Source organism: Sciurus vulgaris (assembly GCF_902686455.1).
Source record: "Sciurus vulgaris genome assembly, chromosome: 3".
In the NCBI taxonomy this organism is placed as follows: Eukaryota; Metazoa; Chordata; class Mammalia; order Rodentia; family Sciuridae; genus Sciurus; species Sciurus vulgaris.
Window position 1 is genome coordinate 90,262,779 of NC_136463.1, and position 21,129 is coordinate 90,283,907.

Consider the following 21,129-nt stretch of genomic DNA (forward strand, 5'->3'; position numbering starts at 1 on the left):
GCCAGTCACAGCTAAAATATTTTCATCACTAAGGAAAAAAATTTCCATTTCTTTCACAGACAGGTGTAAAAAGAGAAACCAGTCTAGTCTATCTGCTTTTGTTGCATTCATAGTGTGAAATTTGAACTTAAAAACAAGCTTCAGAAACCCCTAAACTTATTTAATCCATTGCTTATTGTTTCTGGGAAACATACCCTTCCGTCTTGGGAAGAATGGTTGTCTTCCTATTAAACCAGGTCCCAATGAGACATTCCCTCTGAGCACTGAAAGTTGTACCTAAATAAGCCACAAGTATAAAGGCTCCAGCCTTCTTCCCCAGCAGAAGACCCACAGGGGCCTAGAATGTTGCCTCCTCTTTGCAGAGTAGAGACAGTTCTCTCTCAGTAGTTTGGGTCACAACCTAACCTCCCATTACCTACCTCCTACTCCCAAGCCTGCCTCCATTTACGCAGAGACCCGAGCACCTAGGGCTGACAATTTCTAGGTATCCTGCCTTATGCAAGGCCCTAAAGCTCTTGTTTAAACTGCTTCAAACAGTGGGATAAAGAGCATGGGGTACACAAGTTGTCACTGGAAACTTCCCAAGCACTTGTCCTCTTGACTCTTGATACTGTTTTCCCTCCTACTCTCAGACATTTTCTTGAAAGAGAGAGGTATTTTGTCCCAATATGCAGGTTTTCTCTTATCCGGCAGTCTCACATGCTGCAAACACATGGATAATATGCGTCATCAGAATAATAATGATAATAATGGTCATAATACTTTGTTCTTCCAGGGAGAGAGACCAGAGATAAATATTTGATTCATATAAAACCTTGTGACATGTGCAGATTACATTTATGTCATTAACCCTTTTCAATAGAGATGAAAGGCTTGATATTCAGGAATGAACCCAGAGCTTCATGGAAACACAATAGTCCTTCCAGAGAATCACCATTCTATCCAACTTGAGAAAGCTGGCAAGGGAGCATATTCCTATTGTAAAGCATGTCCACTCTTCCCTCTGTTCTCCGCTTCTCCCCTTGACATCAGGCTGTCCCCCAACTCCTCACATTCACATGAACCAGCGGAGGGCGGCTTTGTCACTTGGAACCTGGATTCCAGCCCACAGGAACAAATCTGCTATGTATTAGAGGTTTCCCTTTGAATGCTGGAAAGCTAGTGATGAAACAACTAGTCCCAAACAGCCACATTGGCCAAGTAAGATCAGTGACACATCTAAATGGGACTGGGATCCTTCTCTCTGCCCCCTCATTTCTAGTCTATATGGTCAGAGGAGAATGTGTAGTAATGTGATATTAACTGTAGCAGAATTTCATCTTCAAATTGTATTATCTATCAAAATGTATTCTACTGTCAAGTACAACTAATTAGCAAAATGCATTCTACTGTCAGGTACAACTAATTAGAACAAATAAAATAAAAAATTTAAAAATTGTTTCTTAATGGGAAAATATTATTTTAAAAATCAATCTCTGATATTTTCTCACTATTTTTTCAATAAAAGAATGAAAAGAAAAAGCCAGTACATTTTTATTTAAGAAGATGAAGTCTCTTTGGAAGAAGTAATATCTCTTTTTAAACCTACCTTTCTTTTTTTAAATATTAATAGACACACCTCCACGACTTTGACCTCATGCAATGAAGAAACTAAAAAGTGAATCAACACACTCTGGCTGATGGTTAACTAATGGTTACAAAGAAGCAGGATTGGGGAAATCTTTCATTTTCACTTGCTAATGATGATTTTAGTCAGAGTTACAGTCGGGATCCTTTTAAAAAATCTGAGGTGGGAACTCAATAGTTTTGGGGGAACTTAATTAAATGGTTTCTGATGAATCAGGACTCACATTCTCTGCTGTCACAAAGGAGGATCCTGGCCCAAGAAGCCATAGTGAAAGATGTTTCAGGTTGATCTACAATGTGATTATTCATAACAACAATGATGATGGTAAGGTTTTGACTTTTTCTTCAGCTGGGCTTTGTTGACCCCCTACTATGTGTGCAATAGTAGAACTTGCAAAGATTCTTCTAATTTTAAATGGGGTAAAAAAAAATCTAGCCTTTAATTTAAAAGCATATATTTGTATCTCTTTTCATTAGCAGTGATTTAACTACACTTATTCAAGGTAAGGTTTTCAGAGACAAAATCCCAGGCATAATGTGACTTTTAAACAACTGCTCTCAGGAGTAGATAACTGATTACCCAGGAGGTTCATTATTTACCATGTGAAGACATGAGGTCTCAAGGACATTGAAAATGTCATTCAGGAGCCAGACTCAGTGGTGTACAACTGTAGTCCCAGCTACTCTGGAGACTGAGGCAGGAGGACTGTTTGAGCCCAGGACTCTGGGCAATACAATGAAACCTGTCTCAACAACAACAACAACAAAAAGTCATTCAGTCCATTCACTCTGATTCATATATACCTAATCAGAAATATACCTCTTGTATATAAAACTAAATTCCCTTAATTTTTAAAAACTTCCTTTTTAATTTGTCTTGCTATAAATACCTATGGGACACTGGCCAGTGTCAGCCAAACACTTTCAGACTGTAAATGTCTCCTGGCATATGCTCTGACTAAACCACTTCCAGAGTCATACTTGAGACCCAAAATTTGACACAATCCAGGATGAGAGATGGAGGACTGTGTGGAGCCCAGATCTTGGGCAGAATAGAGTTACCCTAAATAGGTTAGGTCTGTGAGGGGCTTGTGGAGTAACTTGAATACTTTATGCCTTTTAGGAAAGGAAGGAAGGAACACAGAGTGACAAAGCCTCCTTCTTTCATAGCTTTCATTAGTGTCTGACCCCAAGGTATTATACCTGCAGGTAGAATAAGGCTTCATCATGACTGCCATCCCCATCACCCTCGCCAACTGCCACACCTCACCTCCCCCTCTACTACCTTTGCTGCTGCCATTACTGTTGCTATGACCACCACCATCACCACCACTGTCACCACGCTGACTACCACAACCCCTACCACTACCAGCTTACTCTCTCCCCACTGCCATTACAACCACTGCCGGCTCTAACAACAACACTGCTTCCCTTCCACCATCTCCATGATCACTACCAGCATAATTAGCTCTGATAATGTCAGACATTATGTCAATAGCTTTATATGCATTATCTCAGTTAATTCCCATAACACCCTATGTTTCTGCTATGGTTATTAGACTCCATTTTACATGCAAGGAAATAGAAACTTAGAGACATTAAATTACTTCAACAAAGTCAAGTGGATGTGATTTGTTGCATGTGGCCAGATTTATCCCTTTGCTTTGCCTCCCTGTTCATCTCTAAAAGGAATATGCCTCTAACCTGTTAACATACAGATTAAGGTTCTCTAGAGAATTGAGAAACAGTAACAGTAAGGGAAGAAGGAAGGAAAGAAAGTGGGAAGGATGGAAGAAGAAAATGCAACCTTTTCTTCTATACCAAAGATAAGATTTCAATGACAGATGTTCAGTTCAGGAGCACATTGTTAGTCTCAAATTTACTCTACAGTGTAACTGATGGAAGTCATATTCTACTTCCTCCTCCAACATATGTCACTTGGAAGCTTTTTCCAAGGAAGAGAAGGGTATAAAGGTATTGAATATACAAAGAGAGGAAAGTGAGGGGTTGGGGGCACAGGCAAAGGAGCAATCTGGTGCAGGGAGGAGAAGCTGGGGCCTGGTCAACCAGTTCCCTTGCATGCCAGCCTGCTACACAGCAGGTCACTAGGGAGGGGGCACACAACTCTCCAAAGATAACATGATTATTTGGAGCTAAATTCAAGAACAGAAGCCTGTTGAGGCAGATCCCAGTCACAGATGAACACTCCTGTGCTATACTATGATCCAGGCCCAGACCTTTCTAATCAGCCTGGAAGTAATAAGGAATCTAGGAAGAGGGATCCACCAAGACCTGACTCCCTCTAAGTAACATTCCTAGGTCATGACATGAAAGCCAACCACTGTTACCTGGCCTTACCCAAATATAAGTGAAAAATGTAAATGAGATTCAGCTTGCTTTATTCATCTACATATTGTTGCTGATAGTCTAAGGAGTTGGTGATAAGCTCCTTCATCTAGCTGTCTTGTGCTTCTACCCCTTCCTTCCTTAATTCACACATTACGCATCAGGCTTTGGGCACAGAAATCCTGAATAAGAAGTTTCTCTCCAATCTGATACCAGTCAGCTTTCCAACCTCCCTCCCCTAATACCACCTGACTCAAGGTGTGGATCAGCATCCTCCTCTAGGATCCCAGAGAGCATGTGCAACACTATCACAGTGCATCTTGTACACTTGTACAGCTCTTCCATTGCTTGTTCACTTGGCCCTTCCCTCTCAACACTCTGCTCCATATAGGCAGGAATTGTCCTCTTTTATTTTCTCTACTCTAGTAAGGTTGGTCATGAGAATCCATGAGGTGTTGAAGAATGAATGAATGAACAAAAGAAATATTTTACGAGTCATATATACCAACATCCTTAGGTATTCAATAAATATTGAATAAGTGATATATTCTTAAGCTTTCAAATTTTCTAATTTATGACTCCCAGGAAGAGATGTATTTTATATATTATGACTCAGTGCAAACATTTCCATACATAATGAGAAATTTTTTTATGAAACTATTACTACATGGGAGATATTATTCTACTCTATTTCATTCTGTTCCATTCATTTACTATCTTATTTTGTGTTTTCAAAGAAGCAGTCTTTGAATCAAGGATTCAAATGCAAGTACTTTACTTTGGAGGTGACCCCAGGAAAACACCAGTATAGTGGGGAGGTAAGATAGGGAAACGCAAGGCAGTCAATAAATGGTTTGTTATTCATTGTAGAATGTGTGCCTTGCCTCAGAATTATCCTGCCCAGGCCTGGAGTACTAGTGTATTCAGTATAATTATATTCAAATTTCCTCAGTCATTGTTTGAGATCTGCTGGGCAGATGGCAAGGGTGGACTAATTTCCAGGTGGTACTTCATACCTGTTAGAAGGGCTTGATCAAAGAAGTTTCCAGGGGAAGAAGGAAAGTTCTTAAAGAAATACAGATACTCACATTTGGAGTTGGGCTGTTGTACCCAGGAGCATTAAGGGGAGGGAATATGAGTTATACTCTATTAGCATCTGCAACACATACTATCCCATGATTTTAAAATGTCTAGGCCTAGTCACTGAATTTATTTCATGATCTATTCATGAATTGCAACCCACAGTCTGAAGAGCAGTGTATTTCCTAAAGGGTAATCCTTAGGGTCCATGTACTCCTGGTCCTCCATGAGATGATTTTAGGTAATACATAACCAAATATTCTCAATGTTAATCTTTGCTTTAAAATTTCAAACTGCACTAAAAGATAACACCATTGAGATGCAGAATTTTCTTTCTATATAAATACATTTAAAGGAAAATGTACATTGAAATATAAATATTGAATAAGTGGTAAATGGGGATAGAGGGACAAGTGGAAAAATTATGCCTGAAAGAATGGAGCTTAGGATCCTTTGCCCTGAGGATGCCCACTTTATTGCCCAGTCTTCTCTTCTTTGCTTTTCAAGTCTAACTATGCTTCTCCCCACTACAGAGATTCGGCTATGGAGGCTGGGTGCAGCTCCAACACCACAGCAAGGTGAGTTTTTCCCAAAGTGTGAGCTTGAGCAGGACCCAGAGACATCCTGAGCCTTAAGACACCTTATTGCAGGGAACTCAGGGAACTCAGTTTTTCTGCCCTTGAATTAACTTTGTAGTAAGAAAGGAAACACTACCACGATTTCTCAAAATTTTTAAGAAAAATGGGGGTGACTTCAAATAGTGGCATTGAGGAAGATAAAATTGGAATTTGAGAACCCATTGAGAAATATCTCCCCTGCCCCTCTCTCTTTTGGCCTGGAACCAATTTTGGCATTTATTGCTATACTTCAAGGAAGCGACTTGACCCTCTGCACAGGTTATTACAGTATATTAAGGTTGACCAAATAAATGGAACAATTAGGTTTGAACACAAGCTAGAGAAATTAAACACTGGAGACAAAAGGGAGAAGCAACTGTTATTAAGGGCTGAGAATGATACAAAAAGAGGAAGGTACAGGACAAGCATTCTGCAAATAATAAGGCCTGAGAGTGAACTGGGAATCCAGACCTGCACAGAGTTCATTTTCAGAGGCATCAGATGCTCTCTCTGAGTTCAAAGGAAACATTCTTAAGCTTCTAGCTAGAATATGGACATGACTCACAAGCCCTGGTGCATTCATGGTCTGGAAAAACAGTATGCACAGGGTCAACCCAATGCAGTATGATAAGGTTGAGATGCCTTTGCTAAAGGGCACAGATTTGAACACCAAGGACTGGGAAAGGCCTCCTGAAGAAAATGATACCCATTCTAAGTCTTGAAGCAGGGGTACAGTCTTGTTCAATGAGTAAAGGAAACAATTTTCCAGAAAAAGAAGTCAGGTACCAAAGTCATGGAAATATTAAACATGTGAACTCAGAACTCAAGCACTAAGCTATAGCTAGCACAATTATTTCTCAAATTGTGGTCCCTGGACTAGCAGGTACAGCATCACCTGGTAACCTGGGAGAAATACAAATTAGGGGGCCATTCCACTAACCTGCCAAATCAGGAACTTTGTCAGGGGAATAGGAGGAGGAGCTGTCCATTTTAAGATCTTCCTAGTGATTCTGTTGCACACTCAAGTTTAAGAACCCCTGACTCATATATTCATCAACTAATTTTTATTGAAACCTTTTTTGTGCCAGGCCTATTCACCTAGGAACTAGGAATATGCTGATGAACAAGACAGAGATATTTCCCACCCTGATGGTGCTCAATACAACCAATTCAGAGAATGGAATAAAAAATAGAGTGACAGTCTGGCTGGCTGGTCAGTGAGCTGGTAAAGACTTGGAGGAAAGGAAAGTAAAACCTGAAAAATGTTCCTGGCTGAAGGAACAGCAAAGGTCTTAAGTGGGGGGCAAGTCAATGTGTTCTAGGAACTAGAAAGGAGGGCGATGTGGCTGGAATGTGGCAAAAGGAGAGATGGTAGGAATGGATCCATTATATAGGGACTTAAAGATATGCTAGGAGCCTAGAATTCATCCTCAAAGCAATGCAAATTCTTTGAAAATTCTTAATGACTTTAAAAGACAACTTGGGCTGTTTTATGGAGAAGAGACAGAGGCAGGCAAGAGTTTGGGGAACAAAGTTGTGGGAAGAAGCTGGAGAAGTGAAGGTAGAAGACTCGACGGACAGGCCTTGAAGGACTTAGGTGTCTAGGTCCTGAAATGGTTTTAAGCCTTTGTACTTGATCCTGAAGGCAGTGGGAAGTCATGAAAGAGTTTTAAACCCCAAAATCCCTGAGATTCTTCTCCAAAGAGTGTCTACTAAGTGACAATTTCAACACTGCCACGCTCCACAATTCCCAATACTAGTTTCTAGCTGGAGAGCTGTGCTCTCTGCTAGCCTTAAGTCTCTCTGAGAGAAGGTTTAATATGAGTACAGCTGACTACAAGGATACAAGGAAACCCCCACTGGAGGACAGGCAGCCTGTGAATTTTTTTTCCTTACTCCATGTCCCAGGTTGCAGTTTGTCCTCAATACTAGATCTGAATGACTTTCATTTCATTTTGTTTTAATGTCAAGAGATTTCATAAACTTAGCAGCAGATCTCCAAAAGAAAACAAGACAGATAATATTTTCCTGTCACATTCTACTGACCTACTTAACCTCTAGCAAAACTGATTACAGTCATTGCCTAATAGAACCAAACAGGAACACTCCCTTTTCCTCTCTCTCAGAAACGAAGTAAAACAAAACACAACCAAATCTACATTTTTCATAATTACAGTGGTGAGGGATTACAGTCACTAGAAAATGACATGTAAATGTATACCATTATGTAAATTAGACAAGAACAATGAGACAATCCAGTGTTTAGGATTTCAAAATTCTTTTGATTCTCCTACATTCCTTTGGTGAACAAATATATTCTGCCCACATGATTGATTTACCTTAGAGATTTCTGTTGTCTGAAAGATCTTTCCAAAACATTTCTCTGTTTTGCCCTATTTCTCTTTTTAACCTTTAGTTTTTCAGTGCTCCTAGAATAAATTCAGGGGTAATTGCTTCCCATGGTAAAGCCTTGCTCAGAATTGTAAAATATCACCTGCCTTTTAGTTGAATATTTACAAAAATGTAAGTAGCAAGTCAGCGTTTGATTAGTATGATGACCTGTCAGGAGCTACGTAGGACGGAGGTGGTTAGAACACCTGAAAGTATTTTAAAGGATATAACTCAGGAAGGTAGACATAAGATCCATTTCAAATCTGTAGGTCAGCAATATCTAAAAAAATCCACTGAGCGTTTTACAGGACCTTGGGGCCACAAATAAACACGTGTAAACACCCCTCTCACAACACATAAAAATTTACATTATACTTAGTATTTTTAAACACATACTTCTGCCTGATTCCCAACTGTTATGAAAACCAAATACTTGCATCTCATAAAAATTCACATGTTGAAGCCCTAAACTCCAACAGATGTATTTGGGGGTGGGGTTTTTGAAAAGTAATTTGGTTAGATAAGGTCACGAGGGTTGCCCTCATGATGGGATTAGTGACTTATAAGACACACCAGAGAACTTGTATTCTCACCACCATATGAGGACACAGCATGAAGATAGCCAACTACAAGCCAGGAAGAGGGCCCACCAGGAACTGAGTCAGTGGGCACATTGATCTTGAACTCCACAGCCTCCTGAACTGTGAGAAATACATTTTATTTAAGCCACCCAGTCTTTGGTATTTTGTTATAGCAGCCCAAGCTAAGACACCCACTCATAGGAGGCCTACTCAGAAGATTTTTCTCTTCACCCACATGAATGAAGAATATATAGTCAGCAGCAATTTTGTACCAAATGAGAAAAATAGATAATAAATAGTAAGAGAGTTCAGTGAAGGTGGAGAGCCCAAGGCAGGGAGCAATTTTCAGGAAGATAAAGAATTAAATAACTGTAGTGTTAATGATCATCCAGTCTAGTGTTTGAAAACATGGGTTACAACACAACAGTGAATCATAATACCAGTGTAATGGGTTAGGCCAGCTTAAAAAGGAAAATAGATCATAAAACAAAATAGCAAAATGCATTGCTCATGGTAAGAGTAAACATTGTTTCATGAAATTTTTGTCTCAATTTGTATCTGTATAAATATATATGGATAAGTATTCTGGGTCATAATGAAAAATAGATTTCTTAATGTGAGCTCAGTCAAAATTGACTGAAAGTCATTGATCTAGCACAATTCTCTAATCTCATATATTTGCTGTTAAGATAATTAATTGTATAATGACTTTTTGTGTAAATTCTCCTTTTTAAATTTGAGCTTTTAAGTTGGTGGAATGAGACAAACATCATTACCCTATGTACATGTATGATTACATGAATGGTATGAATCTACATTGTGCACAAGCATAGAAACAAAAAGTTGTACCCCATTTGTGTACAATGAATCAAAATTCAGTCTGTATAAATAAAAAGCAATTAAATTAAAAAATGCAACTATAAAAAATAAATAAATAAATTTGAGTATTTAGAGATAAAGCTACAATTCCTTTGGACCAGTACTCTGCATCCTCAAAAGTAATCCTTACTAACAATTTGGTGATTATCTTTCCAGATATTTTCCTATGATTTTATTTACATGCACATGCACCTGTAGAAATATTTAATATGTTTTAGATTCTTTTTAAAACTATCTCGATCAAGTTTAAAACAGAAAACAAATGAGGCAATTAAATTAGAATACTTTGAAAAGAGTTAAGAGACTATTTATAAAGGTATAGGTATGTGAGGAAATTATAGAGGTTAGTTCATGCAGGGTCTTACCAGCCATGTTAAGGAGTTTAGACTCTATCTTCAGGGCAATGGAAATCTATTCAAGAGTTTTAAGTGGGTTAGTAGCAAGCTAGGGATCTAAAAACTTATTCTGACTGCTTTGTGGAAGATGGTTAGAAGGGGTCAAAAGAGGAAGCAGAAAGATCCAGGTGGAGGCTGAGCAGTTGTTCAGGGAGAGAGAATGGGGACTTAGACAATGGCTGAGAAGTAGAAGTAGACAAATGTGGACCACTGCAGGCTTATTTTAGAGACAGAATCAATGGCATTGGGAAATGGATTGGATGGTGGCATATTTCAAAGGGAATTGAAATAGTCTCAATACTGAGAAAGATAATGCAGGCATCAAGGATAGAAGTGGCCACACCAAGAAGACAAGCAGATCATTGAGAGAGATGAACAGGTTAGAAGTGCTGAGTTTGAGGTGGTTGCAGTAGTGTCTTCCCATGGAGTTGTCCTTCAGAACTGTAGTGTCTGGGAGGTAGAGTGATTACAGAGATTGCTCATTGTTGACAGGGTCTGGGCCATTCCTGCCAGCTCTACACCTCAAACCCCACCAGCATGACAGCTTGCCTAGTCCAGAGGGGTAGCCTGAATGGACATTAGAGGTAGGGGAGGGGAATGGAAACATGATGGTGAAATACTAAATTTCAGAATACATTTCTGATGACACTTGCAGTACCAGATATTGAAAGTGCATTATTTGGACTTATTTGGGGATAATAAAAGGACTTGAACTTAAAAATCAGTAGCTCCGCAGGTTAGACTCTCTAGGAATCAGACTCTGGAACTGAGATTAGCATGCCAGAAGTATATCGGCAATTGCTCTTGGTTAGGTCCTTTTTTTTTTTTTTTAAACACTAACCTCTATATCAATTAAGATCTTAAACTAAATTAATAACCCCAGTAATTTGAGCAAGTCACTCTAATTAATTAACCAGAATCCAGTCCCATTTTTTCTAAACTCTCAAAAGAAAACCAAGTATATTTAGTTAAAGAATTTTCCCAAGCCACCATTACTATCCAGATAACCATTTTAAATTTACTTCTAATATTTTAGGAGGAAGGTTCAACCAGAGAGCAATATTAAGCTGGGCTATAGTTCCAAAAGAGGCCTCAACTGAACCTACATGGAGCACTAAAGCTAACATTCAGAGTTGTTCCAAGTTGGTGGAGGAAGAGGGCAAAAGAGAGGGATCTTTAGACCTCTACAGAAATCAGTCAGTGGAAGTGAACTGCCCTGGACATGGAGCAGGACCGTGAGAGTAGCAGTTTCTTCAACCAAGGCAGTCCCCATGGGGATCAAGAGCGACATATCTGCTGCCAATACTCCCAGCAGCTGGGAAAATTAAGTCCTTTATTTCTGAAGAGGCATGTGAGTGATACAGCATAGCATCTGCCTAGAGAAAGACCTTAAACATTGCTTACCCTAAGCTCTTATTTTAAAGCATTAGAACCTGGGGTCCCCAAAGGGTAAGTAGCTCACACATAGGATCCAGGGCTCCTTACCCCCACAGTATCACACTTTGCACTATACCATACTACTTTAGCTTAAAAAATATTAGAAGTAAATTTAAAATGGGTATCTGGATAGTAATGGTGGCTTGGGAAAATTCTTTAAATATAGTTGGTTTTCTTTTGAGAGTTTAGAAAAAATGGGCCTAGATTCTGGTTAATTAATTAGAGTGGCTTGCTCAAATTACTGGGTTATTAGTTTAGTTTAAGATCTTAGTTGATATAGAGGTTAGTATTTAAAAAAAAAAAAAAAGGACCTAATCACCCCGCATTTCTTACCATGGATTCAGTGTGAAAAATGTAGAGAGAGAAATTTAGAAAAGTTGAAAGAGAAATGTAGAAAAAGAAATTTAGTGAATCAGATTTTTCTACCATGTAAATATTTGCCATGTAAAGAGAGCAGCCTCTCCCTGAAAAAAATCAAACTCTTTGGGAAATTATGGTAATAACTTTTGCCTACTAGATAGACATCAATTGCCAAATATCAGCCCTGTGGGGTGGAAAATGACTTTATATACTTGGATTCTTAGCTCTATACCAAGTATATAACCTTGAAGAAGTCACTGATACATATGGAATCATTGGTAAAACCAAGAGTTGAACTAACTCATCCATTCTAGGTTTAACATGCTTTGCTTTGCTTTGTCTGACATCCATCCTTTAGCATCTCCCAGAGGAAAGCAATTTCTTCCCTTAAAATTAAATATGTGGTAAAATCTGGCTGTCATTTATTGAGTATGCTATCTAGCCTGGTGCTAAGTTCTTTACAAACATTGTATTAATGAATCTTCTGTATCACTCATTATTCTTATTTGCAAACAACAGAGCTAGTTTGGAAAACCAGCTCACAGACTTCCTGGGAAAGCCAGAGATCAAGCTCAGAGGCTGTGCTTACCTGAACAATGCCCACATCACACCTGATGAGCTGGTCCTGCAGAGATGTGAGTGTCACCAGTCCCAGTTAGACAGGACATTCACACTGATGCTGCCGAGTCTAGAAACCAGACGCTTTGCCACTGCTGAATCATATGTGACACTTCAGACAACACCCTTATCTACTAGTGGACCCTGCACATACCTGCTCCCTCACACTGCTCACTTTTAAACCAGTCCAAAACAGATGCTTCTAATCAGCAGCACCTAGAGTAGCTGCCGGTAGTCCAGCTACAAAAGGAGACTGGGAAACAAATGTTTGGATTCTACCTCAGGAAGGAAGAATCATAAAATGAAATTTTTGATTCATATTTTAGAGATAGAAAAAGTGAAACTGAAACTCAAGGGACCCATAGATTAACTATTTATACTGGTTCTAAATAATTTAATAAGATTTATACCTAAGTCTGCCTGATTGCAAAGACCATGCTCTTTGACACGCTGCTATATCAGTACTTTATGGTGAGTAAGCTTTTCTAGTAAAGAGCAAGAGAAAAATAAAACCTCTAATTTCCAGATGGAAGTTTATTTCCCAACTTTTTCTCTTTTACCATTACCCATCTCTTTTCCCTTCTTTGCCAAATGGAAAGACATGTGTTCCTGTATCCCATTTGTGTAATCTATATCAGTCAGGACTCTTGACTGCTAACAAAAGAAATCAAAAATGGTTAGTTTAAGAAGAAAAGGAGTTTGTTGAAAGTATTTTAAACCTGTCAAGAATTAAAGAATATCTGGAGAACGAAGCTCATAAAATGTGCAGAAACTAAGGGAAGTCAGCAATTAAAGTCACAACTAAGGCCATATCATAGGAACTGCTGCCCCCAGCTGGACACTGGACGCTGCCACCACTGCCAATGGACATGACCACTAAGTAGAATAAATTCACTTGCCCTGACTTCTGTATCACTTGCTTGATTAAAAACCAAACACTGAATGGCTAAATTTGGGATGGGGAGAGGATGGGCTTAGGGAATTTTGTAGATGGAGGGTAGGCCCTGCCTCCACCAAGATTCCTGTAGAAGATTGCCCAACCTAGGAAGGTGGTTCAGACGCTGGCATGGTCAACAGAGGATTTGAAATGAGGCATATCAGTTCTGATGTTTGGATGTCAGAGATCCAGCTCTTCAGGGATATGGACCCTTATCCCAATTACACAAGTCACTTGCTCACTAACCTGTCCCCAGCCCCTGAAAAATGAGAACGTGAATATCTGGGTCTTCCTCGTGTAAGCCAGATGGAAATGGACTGTAGCACTTGAAGGTGAAAAGTGGCTGGCTTCTCCAGATGGGAGATGGGGAAAGTCTTAGGGCCTTGCTAAGTTTATGAGATTGGCCTTCAAGTTGAGATCATCCTATCTCCCGAGTTGCTGGGATTATAGATCTGTGCAACTACACCCAGCTATTCATTCTTTAAAATGAAAAATAAAGAAAATCCCATTTTTTGCAACAATCTGAATGAACATGGAGGTCATTATGTTAAGTGAAATAATCCAGGCATAGAAAGATGAATATTGCATGATCATACACGTTGATCTAAAACAGTCAAAATCATAGAAATAGGTAACAAAATGGTGGTTACCTGGGGCTGGGGGTGGGGGAATAGGAAGGGACTGGAAAGATCAAAAGATACTAAATTTTGGTTATAAGAAATAAATTCAAAAGACTCATTGTACTATATGGTGCCTATAGTTAATCATAATGTATTATATACCTGAAAAGTGCAAAGAGAATAGATTTTAAATGTTCTCATCACAAAAATTAAATTTGTGAAGTAGTTGATATATTAATTTGATTTAACCATTTTATAATGTATATTTATACTTATATTACATCATATTATATGCCATAAATATATTAAAGATTTATCTACTATATATATACGTATATGGTTTGGGTTTTTTTGTTTTTGTTTTTTTTTTTTTTTTTTTGGTACCAGGGATTGAACCCGGGTGCTTAACCATTGAGTCACATCCCCAGGCCTTTTTATTTTTTATTTAGAGACAGAATCTCACCAAGTTGCTTAGGGCCTTGCTAAGTTGCTGAGGCTGACTCTGAACTCACAATCCTCCAGTTTCAGCCTCCCAAGCATCTGTGATTACAGGTGTGTACCACCCCTGGCTAAAATAGATAATATTTTAAAAGGTAGTGTACACAGTCAGGCATGATGCATAGTGGAAGTGAGCAGCTCAACATAAAAGTTTATACCTTCTTCTAGGTGGATTCACTTCATCGTTCCATCCTTCTACAGGTGTTTACATCAGTGTGACTTGCTCTGTTGAACAAATCACTTACTTTCACTATCCATATGTTGCTCTCAATAAAGCAAAAGGGTTGGACTAATGGTCTATCTCAAAGGTCCTTTCCAATTCTGAAATGTTCTAAATTGAACATTTTCCAGATCCTGGGCCATCCTCTCGGGTCTTGTAGCCAGTAGCTCAGATCAGCAAGATAATCATCTCTCCTCAGTCATGCAGGTCAGAAAGGCCATGACCATGACCTTGCCCTCTCTGTGTCCTGTCACTGACACCCACAGAACACACCGCTTCAACTCCAGGCCAAAGAAAGGCATGAAGAAGAAAAACTGAATCCTGTTACGTGAATGATTTCTATTTCCATATGAATTAAGTAAAAATCTCTATAAACGTTAGAAGAGAAACATATTTCAAAGCCTAAAAAAGAAAAATTAATCCAAATGGCTTTAGGGTAACTTTTACTGATGTGAGTTTTCTGTTCCAGGGAGAAGCAAAGATGGTGAAAGATGGGAAGGTCTTCAGAGTGGTCCAAGAGAACTGTTGGGATCCAGAAGTTCGTATTAGAGAAATGGATCAGAAAGGTACTTAAAATGAGAAATGCTACCAGTGTTTGCATCTGATATAAAAGCAATGTCTGCCTTTAAAGTTTGTTGACCTTTTGGCATGACCTACCCAAAAACAATTCTGATCTTTTCTTTGCCAGGCCATGCTGTTTCAGCTTCTGTGGGGGAAGAGAGGGACTTCTACTACAATGCTTTTAGAGTGTGGCTTTAAAATGCTTTACAATTAGCCATGTTCTGTTTAAAATAGAATACTATATCATCAAAAAGATAATAGTGGCATTTTATTATTTAAAACTTTTAGTTCAAATTATTATAGAATCAATTAAAATAAGAAATCACAGATTTGCAATCCTCCTGCCTCAGCTTTCCAAGTCACTGGGATTACAGATGTATGCCACACCCAGCTGCTTTCTATATTTTTTAAATATTTTTTAGTTGTTGATGAACCTTTATTTATTTGTATGTGGTGCTGAGAATCAAACTCAGTGCCTCACACATGCTAGGCAAGTGCTCTACCACTAAGTCACAATCCCAGCCCCACTTTCTATATTTTTTAACAATTTAAAATATATCTAGATGGCCCAGCATGGTGGCACATGCCTCTAATCCCAGCAACTCAAACTAAAATAAAATATTTTATATAAATATTTTATATATTTTTGATATTTTTATATATAAGTATTTTAAGTATAAAATAAAATTTTAAATGTCTCAAAATAAAAAATAAAAGGGGCTAGGGATGTGGTTTAGGGGTTAAATGCCCTGGATTTAATTGGTACCAGTGTACCAATCCCTGGTACCAAAAAATTAATATATATATTATATACATATATTATATACATATACTTACACATACACATAAACATATATATATATATATATATATATATCAATTCCTAGGTAGCATTCAAATGAAACTTTTCAGAAAGCCTGAAGCATTTCTGTAGACCATTTCACAGAACAGTATATAAACCCCTGTTCTAAGAGTGTACTGGAATGGGAGGGGAGCTGGAGAAGAACATACTTCATAGATCTACAACAAAGAGCAAGGCTTTAATGGTATGACTCTACTTCATGTACAACTAGAGAAACAAGTTGTACCCCATTTGTTTACAACTAATCAAAATAAATAAATTTTTTAAAAAGAGCAAGGCTTTACTATAAATGTAAATAGAGAAAAACAGCCCACCCTTTCAAGGAGAAAACTAGTGGGAATGAGATTTGGCTAACTAGTATCAAAAATCATTTATGGCTGAAGTGTAGATGAAGTACACATTTCTTTGCTGTTGTTGTTCCAGTCCATGACCATCCTTGAGAAAATAATCATGACTAATCCTTACGAGCATTTACTTTGTGTCACACACTGTTCTGATTTATTTAATTCCTGCAACAGCTCCAGGAGGTAGGCTCTCTTGAAGATAAGAGATTCTTAGCATCCTAGATTCTAGAGCCAAATTCAAGATCCTATTCTGGGTATTTCAGACAATGAGACTCCACCTAGGCTGTTTTAGGAACTAAATTAAGGAGAGATACATTGTCATGTGTGACCTAAGATGAAAAATCCTGGGGGGTCGGGGACAGAGGAAAATGTCTTGCTAAAATAAAACTTTATAGGAAGGAGGGTGGAAGAAACTTTTGGAAAATGGAACCAGCTTTTTTTCCTTGAATGACCTAATTTTTGTCCAACCTTTACCTCTCTCCCGAGATCTTAGGCTGATGGATGAGGTAGGCCTTAGAGAAGGGGCACAGAGAGGAGCACCGACGGAGGGAGGGCAGGAGGAGGTTGGGGTGGAGGTTTGCTGGCCTCTTAAATCTGGGAAAGACAGTAGTTCCTGAGTTATTCTTCTCACCAGCTCTGCCTTTTTTGTGTCTGTGTCTAGGAGTATCAGTGCAAGCTCTTTCCACCGTTCCCATCATGTTTAGCTACTGGGTGAGTGCAAAACTTCAGACCATCACCTTGGTGGGGAAGGCTCCTGTCCAGCTCCCCAACAAGTGGGCCAAGCCTCCCCCTCCCACAACAACAGCAGTATCCTCTCCCAGGCTGTTTTCTTAGCCATGTCCTTGCTCCAGTCCAGTAGCCAGTATGATGCTATCTGACTCACATTAAAGTTCCACTAGAACTCAGCCTTCATCTCCACCAGAATGTACCTGTCTGGTGACTCATTCCTGCAATACCTTGCTGGGGAACTGACAAGTCAATGTATTCTGAGGTGAGAATGATTTTGAAAAAAGATGATCACAACCTAATGTGTTGCTTCTTCCAGGGAAATACACAAGTCAAAGGGTAAGTCCTGGACATGGGTACCTTTCCTTAAGTTAATAAATCTCAAGCACTGAAAGTTTCAGGCATGATTTGGAGCCTGCAGATGGAAATTTCTGTGCAAAGCTGAATTTGTACTAAGTACCTGCCCCACCAAGTAAATATTCACTCCTGTTAGGATTTAAGAAGCAATGGAAATACCACCCACTCTACATACTTCCCCCACCTGTGCTCATAAGTCCAGTATTAGTGGTTTAATCCTTCTTAACTCTTGTGTTTAGATTCACTACTTAAAATGAAATGCCTTAAAACTTCAGTGTGCCTGAACTTATCAAAGTGGGCAGACTGGAATTGCAGTAGAGTACCAAATTCCTGGTAATGGGGTGATGTCAAAAGGAAGAAAATAGTGCAGAAGGGAGAGTTAAGGAAATCAAAAACAAACTTTATCTGCCTTAGCCTTTTGCTGAGGCCAGCCCTGAGTGTCATAGCCAATAGGAAGGATAGGTAGAGGACAGGCAGGAATGGTAAAGGTCTGTGAGCAAGACTAGCATCCCTCAAAGAAGAGTGACAAGAAAGTGACCTGATAATGGTTTCAGGCACTGGGTCAAAGCCGGGCTTCTAACTGAGAAGGCCATCAAGATCTGTCTGCAGTTGGTGATGGCCCATTCTCATTTCATCTCTAGTGTGGAATGGCCCAGTAATTAGAATGCTAGGTCCAGCAATCTATTCTAGCCTCAATTTATCTAAGTGACCAGTATACACTGGCAGTTTTCTTTGATTTTTGCAAAGATTGGATCTTCTGTGGGAAGTGCCTTTCTCAATTTCTACCTCAGCTTTCTGATGGGTGAAGCCTTTGAGAAGGATAAATAGTTTAGCTAAGAGAAGGTATTATTTAGAGTAAATGACTAAAGAAGTAGGTTTTGAATGGCCTGTTTATTTCCCCTCCTGTTTCTACCAGGCCAAACCTCAAGACACTTTGGACCTGTGCCAACTATTAAACAATGACATAGCTGCCACTGTTGCCAGCCACCCCAGGAGGTTTGTGGGTCTGGGAACATTGCCCATGCAAGCTCCAGAACTGGCCATCAAGGAGATGGAGCGCTGTGTGCAGGAGCTGGGCTTTCCAGGGGTCCAAATTGGCTCCCACATCAACAAGTGGAACCTGAATGAGCAGAAATTCTTCCCAGTCTATGAGGTGAGTACGCAACTGTCACTCAACCAAGGCATAGCCCCAGAACACCTAGCTGGGCTAGGAACCTTGCCAGGTGCTGGTGGGAATATTGAGGTGCCATTCCACTGAGGTAGGAGACAGAAATGTCTATGATTTAGATGTAGACAAGAGGTGCGGAAACCTCCTACCAAAACTCCTCCCAAAAAAGAATGGGCCATTCTACAGAAGAAGGACAATGTAAATACTCCTAAAGCCAGTTCTGAGTTAACGCAGTGATGACATATCTCTTCTTTCTATCTCTCTTGTTCTCCTTTTAATCTTTTATTTGGAAGCCTAAATATCACCCTCATCACAAGCATTGTGTATGGAACTATGTCAATGACATGCCAAAAAAAAAAATTTTTGTTCTTTGTTTAGGAAAAATACATAATATATTTCAAAAATATGAAATAAATTTGAAGAACTATGGAAAATACAGAAAAATATAAAGAAAAAAAAATAAACATCACCCTTAATCCTGCCACTCAAAGTAACCACCATTTTAGTACATTTCATTTTTTTAAGACTACATATACCCCAAAGCCAGCCTCAGCAACTTAGCGAGCCCCTAAGAAACTCTGTGAGACCCTGTCTCTAAATAAGATACAAGAAAGTGTTGTAGATATGGCTCAGTGGTTAAGTGCCCCTGAGTTCAATCCCTAATATGAAAAAATAAACTGCATATATCCATACTTTAACAAAACTGGGATTTTTTTCACATGTGTTTTCGTATGTTAATTGAGAACTTCCAGACTAAATTATCTTAAAGCATGATTTTTTTTTATTGTAAACAAATGGGATATATGTTGTTTCTCTATTTGTACATGGAGTCAAGGCATAACATTTGTGTAATCATAAATTTACATAGGGTAATGTTGTTTGATTCATTCTTTTTTTTCCCTTTCCCCCACCCCTCCCACCACTCTTTTCCCTCTATACAGTCCTTCCTTCCTCCATTCTTACCATCCTCCTTAACCCTAACCCTAAACCTAACCCTAACCCTAACGCTAACCCCTCCCACCCTCCATTATATGTCCTCATCCGCTTATCAGCCAGATCATTCGTCCTTTAGTTTTTTGAGATTGGCTTACCTCACTTAGCATGATATTCGCCAATTTCATCCATTTGCCTGCAAATGCCATAATTTTATCATTCTTCATGGTGGAGTAATATTCCATTGTATATATATGCCACAGTTTCTTTATCCATTCATCAACTGAAGGGCATCTAGGTTGGTTCCATAATCTGGCTATGGTGAATTGAGCAGCAATGAACATTGATGTGGCTGTATCTGTAGTATGCCGATTTTAAGTCCTTTGGGTATAGGCCAAGGAGTGGAATAGCTGGGTCAAATGGTGGTTCCATTCCAAGCTTTCTGAGGAATCTCCATACTGCTTTCCAGAGTAGATGCACTAATTTGCAACCCCACCAGCAATGTATAAGTGTACCTTTATCCCCACATCCTCGCCAACACCTATTGTTGCTTGTATTCTTGATAACTCCATTCTAATTGGGGTGAGATGGAATCGTAGGGTAGTTTTGATTTGCATTTCTCTTATTACTAGAGATGTTGAACATTTTTTCATATATCTGTCGATTGCTTGTGTATCTTCTTCTGTGAAGTGTCTATTCATTTCCTTAGCCCATTTGTTGATTGGATTATTTGTATTCTTGGTGTAGAGTTTTTTGAGTTCTTTATAGATTCTGGAAATTAGCGCTCTATCTGAAGTATGAGTGGCAAAGATACTCTCCCACTCTGTAGGCTCTCTCTTCACATTACTGATAGTTTCCTTTGCTGAAAGAAAGCTATCCCAGTTGTTGATTCTTGCTTTTATTTCTTGTGCTATGGGAGTCCTGTTAAGGAAGTCTGATCCTAAGCCAACAAGTTGAAGGTTTGGACCTACTTTTTCTTCTATAAGATGCAGGGTCTCTGGTCTGATACCGAGGTCCTTGATCCATTTTGAGTTGAGTTTTGTGCAGGGTGAGAGATAGGGGTTTAATTTCATTCTGTTGCATATGGTTTTCCAGTTTTCCCAGCACCATTTGTTGAAGAGGCTATCTTTTCTCCATTGCCCCTTTGTCTAGTATGAGAAAATTGTATTTCTTTGGGTTTGTGTCCATGTCCTCTATTCTGTACCATTGATCTACCTGTCTATTTTGGTACCAATACCATGCCGTTTTTCTTACTATTGCTTTGTAATAGAGTTGAAGATCTGGTATTGCGATAGCCCCTGCTTCGCTCTTTCTACTGAGGATTGCTTTAGCTATTCTGGGTTTTTTATTCTTCCAGATGAATTTCATAATTGCTTGCTCTATTTCTGTAAGGTACATCATTGGGTTTTTAATTGGAATTGCATTGAATCTATAGAGCACTTTAGGTAGTATGGCCATTTTGACAATATTAATTCTGCCTATCCAAGAACATGGAAGATCTTTCCATCTTCTAAGGTTTTCTTTAATTTCTTTCTTTAGTGTTCTGTAGTTCTCATTGTAGAGGTCTTTCACC

At 39.0% G+C, this 21,129-nt stretch overlaps 1 protein-coding gene across 9 annotated transcripts in view; it reads left to right on the forward strand.

The window, feature by feature from the left end:
* ACMSD (aminocarboxymuconate semialdehyde decarboxylase) overlaps positions 1 to 21,129 on the forward strand; it is a 58,564-nt gene that overhangs the window by 2,827 nt on the left and 34,608 nt on the right. For 4 of the 9 annotated variants that reach the window (XM_079135681.1, XM_079135682.1, XM_079135685.1 and 1 more), the window contains exons 2-5: positions 5,586 to 5,630; positions 15,075 to 15,171; positions 17,034 to 17,083; positions 18,372 to 18,608. In XM_079135681.1, the coding sequence (XP_078991807.1) occupies positions 5,586 to 5,630; positions 15,075 to 15,171; positions 17,034 to 17,083; positions 18,372 to 18,608 (429 nt within the window). Of the gene's footprint in view, positions 1 to 1,737; positions 1,952 to 5,585; positions 5,631 to 12,231; positions 12,348 to 15,074; positions 15,172 to 17,033; positions 17,084 to 18,371; positions 18,609 to 21,129 lie in introns of those variants that run through there. The other 5 variants (XM_079135684.1, XM_079135683.1, XM_079135687.1 and 2 more) reach the window with 5 other exon arrangements.